This window comes from Nuphar pumila, unplaced genomic scaffold (assembly GCF_984573655.1).
Source record: "Nuphar pumila unplaced genomic scaffold, dmNupPumi1.hap1.1 HAP1_SCAFFOLD_748, whole genome shotgun sequence".
Classification (NCBI taxonomy): Eukaryota; Viridiplantae; Streptophyta; class Magnoliopsida; order Nymphaeales; family Nymphaeaceae; genus Nuphar; species Nuphar pumila.
In genome coordinates this window covers 34,005-46,481 of record NW_028323478.1, presented here as the reverse complement: position 1 = coordinate 46,481, position 12,477 = coordinate 34,005, and the positions used below count along the sequence as shown (strand labels likewise).

The window sequence follows — 12,477 nt, the reverse complement described above, 5'->3', positions numbered from 1 at the left end:
AGTCACGCACTTGTAAAGATGCATGTCTACCATCACTGACGATGATTTGACTACCCTCTGTGCGCTGCCTTTTCACCAGGGCGCCATTGGAGGCCTCCGATGTACGCTTCTCCGCCATTGCACTTGCACTGTCTTCACAACATGACCCCGCAAGCGACAACGTCAACACAGTACTTTGTAACAGATGGATTATATCACAGCAAAAGGACAATGAGGCCACGTGAGCATCACTCTGCACCGGGACGCCCAGATCAATGATCTCAACCACTCAGCGGTCAGAATGCAAAAAGCACGTCATGTTATCATGACGGGAATTCTTCTTGATGAAGCCTGCTATGTTGCTAGTGCTTGAATGCAAGTTCTGTGCAAATGGCATGGTTAAGTGTTTGGCGCCACAGTTTTGCTCGTTGGCGCGGACTCAGTCTGACTCATTTCTTCGAAAGGGCTGGAAACTTTCTAGTCAGAATGTTCTGAAGGTTCGTGGGCGTTGGATGCTGACCATTGGAGAATACCTATAAACCTGGCGTATGGTTACCACAGTGCATTTGTGTACACTAGTAAAAGCACAACTTCTGTTCAAACAGCATTCAGAACAGAGTCAGAATGGCGAAGTCCGCTCCCGCAATTGGTATCGATCTGGGTACGGTCCAGTTCTCATTGCCACGATTCTAGGTCAAGAGTCCGTGTTTTTGGTGGCTGGTGATTGCTAGCTCTTATAGTGTTGCATGGTGCAACGTCAGGTGGCCGGCAGCATGCAGTTGCTTGCCAAAGTGCAGCGGCTTCGAGCACTTTCCACTGCGACGGCGACAGTCCCGCGTTGCCTTGTCTTTGTACTAGCCTAAGCGCATGGCAAAGCCTCCTTCTTTTCTTCTGCTTATCAAATGTTTCTTGTGCAGGTACCACTTACTCGTAAGTTCCCATACTTATGGGTTGTCCCGTCTGCTTGGAGTACTCGAGTCATAAGCTTGTTTCACGTTTTGAACTGAGGCTTCTGGTCCGACAAAACTCACATTTGCCTGCTTTTTATTTATCGAACCATGCATTTTCGTGATGGTGTTTTGCTGTTTTCATTACTTCATCATGCATGGTCTCAGATCCTAGTCTAAGATCTTCTCCGCTTGCCAGTCTGCATTGCATCACTGAAATTTTCTTTCCAGCTTCTCCTGCTCCTTGTGATGCATGTTTACGTTCGTTTCGTAGTCGTAAGGCGGCTGGGGCCTTTTGTGTGTGGAGAAGGGAGCATGCACTTGGCAACTGGGTGGAGCGAGATATCTCGTATTCTCGAATGTCATCACGCGTCAAGGGAGCCAAGGAACTGCAGTCTCATCACACGCATAGCATGTTTTCATACAAACGACTTTAGTCTACAGTCAGTTCTCATCTTGTGGGCTTGTACATGCGAAGCCGATGGCCACCGTTCGTGCGAAGGGTTGGCCGCCGTAATCCCGTACAGGGACGGTCCCGTTTTCCTATTTATTTTCGTGTCCAGACACATGGCTTTGGTAAAAGTTTGGTACACTTCTGGTACGGCGTATCGTTGCTATGTTGTCTTGTATTCAGACTCCCCGGACGTCGTACAGCCGACACAAATTTTGGCCACTGCTGCAGATGCGTCGGTGTGTGGCAGAATGATCGCGTTGAGATCATTGCCAACGACCAAGGTAACCGTACAACTCCTTCTTACGTTGGATTCACGGATAGCGAGCGTCTTATTGGTGATGCCGCAAAGAATCAGGTTGCCATGAACCCTGTCAACACGGTGCGACACTCCTTGCCATCCTCGCCCACGTCATGACTATCCAGAATTCCAGCATGCTCCTGTGTTGGGTATGACAGCACCATATCTCTTATGAGATGTTTCTCATGAGTTTCAGTTTGACTATCTTCGTGTCTACTCACGAAAAGGGTAAAGGGAGTTAGGTAACAGGGCACTTGAATCGCTCCCAGGCATGCTTGCAATGCCTACCTGCTTGCCCCTGATGAACACGTTGTCTGAAATGAACATGTTGTCTAAGGCTGTTGTTCTTTTTGCGCATGGCAATGGACGATACAAGTCTGTGTGCCTGCGTTGTGCGCACTACTCACCACTGAGGTCAGCAGACCGTGCGGCATGAGCTTGGCCTGTAGTTGCAATAAAATGAGTGGACCATGCCCTTCAGAATTCCAAGGTTGAGATCTGATTGTATATGTATTGTCTTGCAGATTTTCGATGCAAAGCGTCTGATTGGCCGCAAGTTCACGGACCCAGCCGTTCAGGATGACATTAAGATGTGGCCGTTCCTGGTCAAGTCTGGCCCCGGAGGCATTCCCGAACTCAGTGGTAAGACTCTGACAACCTCAATTGAGTATTGCTAGTGATTTAAAGGCTGGGGTTCTATTCATCACGGGATGACATGTAGCTGGTTCTCTGGGCCCTGTTTGCCTGTCGCCAAGTAATGAGCCTTTTTGGACAATCTTGTCGACTTCTGCTCAGGGTATGGCATGGCCAGACACAGCACAGGGCGTAGCCTGATTTTTTATCATTACCCTTGTCAATTGGGTCATGTGGATGGTTGATGATGACGGTGGTTATGTAGTTCAATACAAGGGTGAGACAAAGACGTTCAAGGCCGAGGAGGTGTCGGCTATGGTGCTCATCAAGATGAAGGAGATTGCTCAGTCCTACCTTTCTGACAAGGGTGAGGTGAAGCGCGCGGTTATCACCGTGCCAGCCTACTTCAATGACTCCCAGCGTCAAGCCACCAAGGATGCTGGGGCCATTGCCGGCCTAGAGGTGCTCCGTATCATTAACGAGCCCACTGCTGCTGCAATTGCATACGGTCTTGACAAGAAGGACCATGCCGTTGGCGAGCGGAACGTGCTCATCTTTGACCTTGGTGGTGGTGAGTTTCTTCTGCTCCTTCTGTCTCGCCCCTGGTTGAAACTGTTGGTCGCCCTGTAAAGTGGTACCTGACACACATGTCGGTGCCCAGAATTTCAATCTAGTCGACTTCGAGACATGATGCATGTCTGAGATACTTTTCTTGGTCCGACATGGATTTCCAGCCATGCACCGGCGCAGCATGGGTTAAAAAGATGTTACACGACTGAAGTGCATCTGAGTTTGATCAATACTTTCAATGTCCACTTATGTGAATTATATTCTGTTGGTGTATGTTGATCGGTTCGTAATCTCGCCTGCCTTCTTTCTCTGTGTGCCTACTCTTCTGGCAGAATAATGTGTGTGTTACTGTGCATCGTCCTTGCAAAGGGCAATCAAAGGCTCACTGAGCCAAATGTGGCAAGGGAAAGCGTAGGCGAGGTGAAACTTGACAATGCCAGCAAATTCCAGTGAGGCTTGTCTCATGTTGTTCTTATTTGTAGGTACCTTCGATGTGTCTCTCCTGACGATCGAGGAGGGCATCTTCGAGGTCAAGTCCACAGCAGGTGACACTCACTTGGGAGGTGAGGATTTTGACAACCGCCTGGTGTCTCACTTCCAGCAGGAATTCAAGCGCAAGTTCAAGAAGGACATCTCCGACAACGCGCGTGCCCTTCGTCGCCTCAGAACTGCCTGCGAGCGCGCCAAGCGCACGCTCTCCTCCACTGCGCAGACCTCCATCGAGATCGACTCTCTGTATGAGGGTGTTGACTTCTATTCCTCCATTACCCGTGCCCGCTTTGAGGAGCTCTGCATGGACCTCTTCCGTAAGTGTATGGACCCCGTAGAGAAGTGCCTCCGTGACGCCAAGTTCGCTAAGAACGATGTCCACGATGTCGTCCTCGTCGGTGGTTCCACCCGTATCCCCAAGGTGCAGGCCCTCCTGCAGGAGTTCTTCGGCGGAAAGGAGCTCTGCAAATCCATCAATCCTGATGAGGCCGTCGCATACGGTGCTGCTGTCCAGGCAGCTATCCTTTCCGGAGACACCTCAGAGAAGGTGCAGGACCTTCTGCTGCTCGATGTCACCCCCCTTTCGCTCGGTCTCGAGACTGCCGGAGGCGTGATGACCACCCTCATCTCTCGCAACACCACCATCCCTACCAAGAAGGAGCAGGTCTTCTCGACATATGCTGACAACCAGCCCGGTGTCCTCATCCAAGTGTACGAGGGTGAGCGCAAGTTTACCCGTGACAACAACCTGCTGGGCAAGTTTGAGCTCTCCGGCATTCCCCCCGCCCCCCGTGGTGTGCCTCAGATTAACGTCTGCTTCGACATTGATGCCAACGGTATCCTCAACGTCGGTGCGGAGGACAAGTCCACAGGCAAGTCCAACAAAATCACCATCACCAACGACAAAGGACGTCTTTCGAAGGACGACATCGAGCGCATGGTCCAAGAGGCCGAGAAGTACAAGCAGGAGGATGAGGCATTCAAGAACAAGATCGATGCCAAGAACAACCTGGAGAACTACGCTTACAACCTCCGGAATACGATGAATGACGCTCAGGTCTCGGGTAAGTTGGACGCAGCGGATAAGGAGAAGATCAACTCGGAGGTTGACAAGACCATCTCTTGGCTGGACGCTAACCAGCAAGCGGAGGTGGATGAGTATGAGTCCATGCTCAAAGAGCTCGAGGGCATCGTCAACCCCATCATGACCAAGATGTACGGCGCTGGTGGCATGCCCGACGGCATGCCTGGAGGTGGCATGCCATCCGGAGCTGCCCCGACAGCCCCTGCCGGCGCTGGGCCCACCATTGAGGAGGTGGATTAAGTGCCTGCTTGGACCGTCCATAGTTTCTGAGTTCGTCAACTTGGGCAAGTGCAAATTGCGGGTTGCTTGACATGTGCGGCAGGATGAACAACCAGTCTTGAAGCCCGAACCCTGTCATTTGCTTGCATGCTAGGCAGAGGTTTTGTGTCGTGATGACATGTTTTTTGTGTGTGGCCTGAATTGGCTAGCCGTGGCACTTATAGCACTGACGGTCTCGCAACTTGCTTGCTCGAACGCTCACCACTGAAGTACAGTATGTTAGCTAGGATGAGTGTTCGCTCAATGACGCGACTGCTACATTGCCAGTGGGATATTTTAGTGCCCTCCGGCGAATGTCGAGTCCTGGTACATGTCATGAGCAATCGATTGATAGGTTACCGGCATCCAATCGTCCTTGTTGCATTGACAATGCAACAGTAATGCCAATGTAACGACTCCTCCCACCACCAGGGTCACGCTCATCATTGCTTTTATAGCAGATATGTGTCGACGGTTGCGTGAAGAGATGAAGGCACGAGCTGTCGTTGCCACTGAAACCCTGCAGTGTGAGGCAGTCTACATTCTTGAAGCAAAACCAATCCGGCATGCAATCAACAATGCACTAACTAAGCTTGAAAAACAAGCTTGTGAAGCAAGCCTGTGACCATGACGTTGGCGCCTGCAGTTTTTGTGGATGCAGCATGCGAGGTGCGTCCCGCCGTGCACTCCTCTGGTCCACACCAGCCAACACATTGCTGAAAGCCTGAAACGTCTCGCTTTATTTGCCAGAATGCGTGCTTATATTTGTTAAGAACTTCACATCATCTTCTCCTGTGTTTGGGCCTCTGCCCGCGGGCCATTCAGCCTCGAACGGCGCTACAGTGTGCGTCCCTTTCCATAGAAGCAAGTTGGCCAGGTCATCAGAGCGTGCAATGTTATTGTAATACTTTACAAGTACAAATGTAGTTACGATTTAGCCAAGCTCTGCGATGTATCACGGTTTTACCTGCGAAGCCGTGATACATAGTGTCGCAAAGCAATAAATTCCTGCCAAGGACAGACTATCAGACACGCACTCAAGAACAGCGGTACCTAGTCGTCAGGTTTCTTATAATACACGCAACATCGAGCCCCAGACATTGCTCCCTCGGTTGCTGACAGGCATGAGCAAGACTGTGCTGTGATGTGGTCATGCATGCACTCATAAAGCTGTGAATTGCGCAGGAACACATAATATCGCAATGGCAAAGATCTCGTCAGAACATATCGCTAGTATCCACCCAACAGCAGACAGAGTGCGCTGTCTCATGCGATGCTGAGACCCAAGCCCCCATACGCAAGGAGGCAGATGTCCAGGCACAGACACAGGAAAACATCGATGATGAAGACCCTGAGCTTACCATGCTTCTGGAGGACGAAGACATGAGCAGGTGCGAAAAAGTAGCTACTGGTTGACCTTGTCAACATGGCGCTTCCCTCCCTATCCACAGTCTTCCAAAAGCACGCTCAGGGTGCAATGATGAAGATGTCTTTCACAACACTATCGCATCCACAAAAACATTGGCAACTCTAAGAAACACTTGGGAACCAGAGCAAGGACTCCAGTGATGCCCTGCTGCATATGCCATCCGGAGCTGCTGGATTAGCTGCTGTGACATGGTTTGCCATGGAAGGCGCCATAAGTGCAAGTGCAGTCATGCAGGGACGCACAATTGGCGGCGCAGGAATGTGCAGATGATGAGGACAATGCAGCACTGAGTCACCGATATACGCTGAACCCGTTTGACGCCAAGCAGGGCCTGGCAAACAAAGCAGAGCTGGTCGTGATGGGGCTTGCATGGCATCCAAAGGGGTTGTCAGTGGCTGCCGTATATGGTGTGCCGTTTCGAGTCGGCTTTTGCACCGAGCCCGGCATGTTGGCCCTTTGGAACATTTCGCGGGAGCAGTTTGATCCTAGTAAGCCCCAAAGCCGAGTCGAGACGGATTGCGCATTGCAGGTGCGGTTGCACAATCGCCCTCCATTTGTATGGAAAGCAGGGCTCAAGCGCCACCCCGAGATCCAGTGTTGCTTAGATGCTTTTACGCTTGCGTGTGCGATGCTGTCTCTGAGAATGACGGCATCTGCCTCAGTGGATACCGTGTGCAGCCTGGGTCATGAGCAGAACATGAGATTCTGAGTTGAAGCATCTGATGTCCCATGGTCATTGTCATTACCAGATGTCCGTGATGCAGCAGAAGAAATCTCTCCTTTCATCTCGTCTTTCCGTGAGCACTTACGTGTCACACATGTCAGCTGTAGTTGCTTCTGCCAACGTACCGTTGGCAGCACATCGTGGGAGTACTAAACACATGCAAACGACAACTCTCCAGACATCAGACTTCCTTGCTCAGTGGTGCCATGTAGCACGATACACGAGAACAGCTCACCTCGAGCTGCCATGCACTTGCTGCAATAGGGACCTGAATCGAGCGTTCGGTTCCTTTCTGCAGGCAGTTGCCTACAATCCGGCGTACCCATCACTGATCGCCGCTGGAAGTGCAAACGGCGACGTGTTTGTTTGGGATCTGTCTCGAGAAGACGAGGACCGGGAGATCGGAAAAAGCGAGAGCTCCACTGTGGATATCATGCACAGGGAGGCTGTTCGCGCCATCACCTGGGTGCACAGCAGCGACGAGGGCAGCCGCTTCACCGAGAAAGCGCGGTCGTTTCTCATTTGCACAGTTGGCAGGCATGCCCAACCTCAACGTCGTATGCCTTGCATGCCTTGCGTGTACCGCGCCGCGCATAGGCAAGCTCATGGTCATGATGCTCAATAATGCATCACTACCACATCCTGGTGCTCATTGGAAAATCCAAGCGCAATGTGGGAATCAGTGTACTTCATTCTAATACTTCATTCTAACTTTATCATCACAATCCAAGGCATGCCTACCCGGACGGCCCTCGCCCTGCTATGTGCACCTTGGTCTTGTACTTTCAACATAGTGTAACTACTGGCATGTGGCCAGTGAATCCTTTCGTCATATCCAAGAGATGCAGGAACAAGTTGTATGATAGCAGATGTATTCTGGAAGAACCGAATATAAGTCTCACTCCATTCAGCACCCCTCCTGGATTCATAGGCTATGTGCCCATGCACGTGAGCATCTATAACCCAGCGCATGCAACTCTCAATCTGCATTACTGAAGGCTGGTGTTTCAAGATAAGCTACTTGCAGGGACGGACGCGTGCTGTTATGGAGGTGGCATACCTGCAAACTCCCTATCTATGGCTTATGTGTTGTGAACCCAATGCAAAACGTTGCCATGGGCCTGCACTCTGCCGCATTTCCAACGCAATCTGCCACCAAGCTGGGCTTCTCTCAAGCCGTTGTGCTCACACGAATAGCGGTATGCACGCCCGGCACACTCAGAACATAATCCATGCCTCATGCATCTGTGAGCGTTACTACCGTAGTCTAGACATCATATGACCAAGTGACGCAACGCAATGCGGCCCCGAGGGTACGTACAGGTACCAAAATCACAATTTACTGCCTTTAAGTTCCGGCACAATTTCTTTTCAAGATAGAGAACGTGACGCAACGCTGGGCATTTGGCCAAGTGTGTTGTCTGTTCTACGGAATATGATGAGCGTGCTGTGTTGCGTCCAACTGGTAGGGGCGCCCATGCACCCAGCACATTGGCAGCCACAAGACCAGGGAGGAGTCGCAAAGGGCTCGGAGACCGGGAAGGTCGGCGCCAAGAATCACGGGAGTGTGAGACTCCCAAGTTGAAGTTTCCAATGTCCATGATGGTGCGTTGGTGCAAAAGTTGCAAACCTTTCCAGTTTGCAAAAGGTTCCAATGCCCATGTTGGTGCAAAATCAACTTCTGCAAGTTGCATCATCATCACGTGGGTTGTAACCCCATGCATGGGTCTCACCCCACATATTTCGATCTAGTCATCAGTTCAAAACCTGGTTCTGAGATGCAGGCGGACACGGTATACAAAGTCGGCACCGAGGCTGGCCACATCTACGACTGCACGCTGAAACTGCCGGCCGCTGATGTTTCGGAATGGGAGGCTTACTCCGCGCCCGACTCAGGTTGGTTGCCTTTCCAGGTTTGCAAATGCACGATCTGTGGGGCTAGTCATCCAGACATCCTGCAACATGCCACTGCAGCGATGCAGTGCCAAGCTTAGTGGAGCGAAACTCTGCCCTTTCCGCAGCGTTGTCACATTCACTTGGCATCAAACAAAGAGAGGGGTCACCTCTGCCATCGCTCGCAAGAATGCTGTTACAAGACCTCGACCCGGACGATAATTCAACCAATGGCGGTACTGGGATACTGCTGGTTTGCCAGCGTCGCTGAACGTTACCATGTAGCCTTGTACGGCTACTTATGTGTCACCGACGCTTGCTCCGCTACCACTGTCCCTACAATCAATCAAGTACCGTACTGCCGCTAAATATTCAATCAAAATCGCAAAAAAATGGCCATTTCAAAAAATTTCATCCTAACTCTCCAGAAAAATTTGTTAAAAAAATGGTGATTTTTCCCATCTTATTTTTGGGGTTATCATAACAAATAATCCTGATTTATTGTACCTACGGTTGAATGGTTTGCGAGACAAAGTTTGAATATTAGCGTGATTGAATAGTTAGCGGCGATATGGTATACCGTTTGTATGGAGCGATGGGCTTCATGCCTTTGCGGCCGGCCTTCACCATAAGGAATCACCCTTGAAGTAGAAACGCCACATTTACATGCAAACAAAGAAACTATCGCAAGCTTGCTGCATGCCGTCTTCAGCATCAGCAGGTGCAACACAGGCAGTGCATTGCTCCCTTGCTCTGCTTGTATCAGGAGACTCAAGATCGGGGTCAGCAGTTCGCTCTGGCTGTTGAACACGAACACACTTGCGTGCAGCTTATGGGCTTCACGCACCACACTTGAGCAGCGGCATCGTTTGCGGACCTCCATAGGCACATCGGTCCGTCTCCAAGACAGTGCGTTGCCAGAACGGGATTCAAACCCATTTCTGTCCCCAAAAATCATGCAATTTCGAGCATTTAGATACCTCAAATCAGACTCACTTGCGAAGCACTTCGCTCAGAGGCGATCGGTGGTGGCTTGCAGGTGAGAAAAGGAGGAAGAAGGGCGACGTGGAATGGAAACCTGCCAATATCAGCACCTCCGTTCAGCATTCCAAGCTGGGAAAGCTGCCCCACAGCGGCGCGGTCACACTGCTGGAGGCATGTCCTGGTATGCAGCAGGTGCTACTCTCGGCGGGGCTGGACGGCCGAGTGAGAATCTGGGGACCCGCCATGGAAGAGCTGCTGCTGCTGGAGCCATTTGATGTTGGCGTCACGGCTGGTGCATGGGCTGCTCACAACCCTGCCGTGTTTGTCGTGCGACTTCCTACGCCTGTGCCGCAACTCCTCGTGAATACACCAAACACACATGATGATGATACTAATGCTGATGTATCATGTGGGAAACGCTACCGCATCCACAACTGTCAACTCCAAGAACTATGTAGGACTGTATGTCAACAACGGCTCCGCCTTTGTTGTAGCGACAAACCTTGTACTGGCCGCAGTGCATGCAAGAGTCAACTACTCACCTACTACATCCAATAACCCCGCACATGTGGGCACGAGCCATTTTCCCTCGCCACTCTACAGTCTCGGGTGATGACTTGTCATTTCCAACACTGCCAGACGGTCGCCACACGCGCATGTGCCCACAACGCTGGTCTGTACCATGCCCTCAAACAAATTTGCCATCGCTTTCTTTTCCAACGTGTGGTTTCCCTGCTTTCATTACCGCATCTTATCCTCTAGTACAATGGCCAGCTCTACGGTTCAACATGATGTGCCTGTCTCCGATTACCATGGATAGGGGGCCTCAATCCCCTCAAGGCTTGCATTCAATTGATTGAGCCCGTCCTGGCTGCTGTATGACGTGAAGGCCATTGTGTGCTGGCATACTTGATTGCATCTCGTTCTGCAGGTTGGCTCACAAGATGGCCGCCTCGCTGTATTCGACATGTCAACCAACCGCTTCAAAGCTGTGGAGACGGTGGATGTTATTGGGTTGGATCAGCCTATCTGTGCAGTGGCCTTTTGCCGCAGTGCGCAATTTCCTGGTTGGTTGGCGGTCAGTAACGTCGACACCGTCTCAGTGTACCGTCTGTCTGCCAGACTGAGCGGCGGTGTGAGGACTATGAAGCGCAATGCAACTCATCTCACACAGCTGCTGCAACAGACACGTACACACAGTGGAACTATGACGCAACTATGATGCCTGGATGTCGGTGTAGATATCATGTAACGAGACACGTATCTGCAGTGACAGGGGGGGCTGAATTGATGAATCACCCAATGTCATCTGTGTCCAGTAGGTCACTCATAAGAGAATTTTGGAGATATTCACATTCAACCAAATCTGTGTTAAAAAGTGTGGCATATACTGCACAACAATTAAAAAAAGGTTCTGAAACAAAGCATCGTAAAGCAAGCACAGTGCACGTTAAGCCTGTACAGAAGAGTGTGTATGGTACCAAAAATGCAGATTCTTTATATCTAATTGTGTAGGTGCAGACCCAAATATGTGCAGCCAGCATACGCTTTTGTGCAGCCCTAGTGCACGTCCAACGTCTACCCTTCCATGGCCACATCAAGGGACACATTCATTTGAGACCTCAATCTTGGACCATTGTCCGGTGCTCCCATGCCAGCTGCCATTTCTGCATCCAGAGCTGTATGTGGCTTGCTCCCGTCCTTTTTGTGCCTGCTCAGCAGTGCGGTTCGTCGCTTGTGTGGCTTGCCTTTCAAATGGTCCTTGAGAGCGTGGTCATCAGTGAAGTACTTGCTGCATGGAAGACAAAAGTGGCGACCATGTCCAGGAAGGTCCTCATCAAGCTCTACCCTGCGCCCAATTACATTATTCAGCACACGTTGCCAGATGTAGTTGATGCACTTTTTCGGAATGTGCTCGACAGTTCTTTGCCGCCTGTTCCCCAGGTGTCCCGGTGTTTCGCCAGATATGTGCAGTTCAGACGTCTGCAAGACATGAATTCTATGGACAGAAATGGGGGTCGAACCCCATTCTGACAAGCGCTGAGATGTCCCCGGGAAAAACCTCATCGTCGACGGAGGGGCAATGGCGTAAGCAAGGAATGATTAAGGTTTTTATCTACTCAATTTTATACCTGCAGGCTACAATGCCATGGCCTATTTCTTTCGGACATGTGAAGGCCACATTCGACCACCAACAAACATTCGTTTTTACAGTCTGTATACACTAGATGTCCAACCTGATCCACTCCATGTGTCTGTGTGTTCCTTCGCCCAACTTACAAATAGGTTGAAGCCTTATCAAAAACATAAGCTGTCACCAGCATGAGCCAACTGACACTGGCTCGGCGTCGCTCATGTTCTACCTTTGAAGTGGCCTTAAGCGCAGCCTCATCACCAAATACATTGCATTGTGTTGCAACGGTTCGTTCATAATGCAAGGCATTTGAGCGATCAGCACTGTGACTGTGACTCTGGCAAAACGGGGTTGATGTCTGGATGGAGAATCCCGAGCTGCCTCTTGCCTGAGATGGTACAGCATTCTTGCCACTGTCAGGGACCCTGGTGAAAATTGAGAAGGTAGCCGCCAAAGAGCACAGTAATTACCTCTATAATACAATCACACGCATTTCGCAAGGTCGGGGCACTGGCAGGAACGACTCCACTGAAACATCTGCAGGGGACCAACACTCATCCCACTCCACGGTACTTGAATGAGAGACATTAATTGCGACAAA

The 12,477-nt window shown here is 50.7% G+C and overlaps 1 protein-coding gene across 1 annotated transcript; it reads left to right on the top strand.

Annotated features, from left to right (window-relative positions):
* The first annotated feature begins 603 nt into the window (after window positions 1-603).
* LOC149809807 (heat shock 70 kDa protein 1-like) lies at window positions 604-4,694 on the top strand. The gene is made up of 6 exons (XM_089994599.1): window positions 604-640; window positions 897-909; window positions 1,609-1,759; window positions 2,203-2,320; window positions 2,577-2,882; window positions 3,364-4,694. The coding sequence occupies exons 1-6, from the start codon at window positions 604-606 to the stop codon at window positions 4,692-4,694; spliced, it is 1,956 nt and encodes a 651-aa protein (XP_089850725.1).
* The last annotated feature ends 7,783 nt before the right edge of the window (window positions 4,695-12,477 follow it).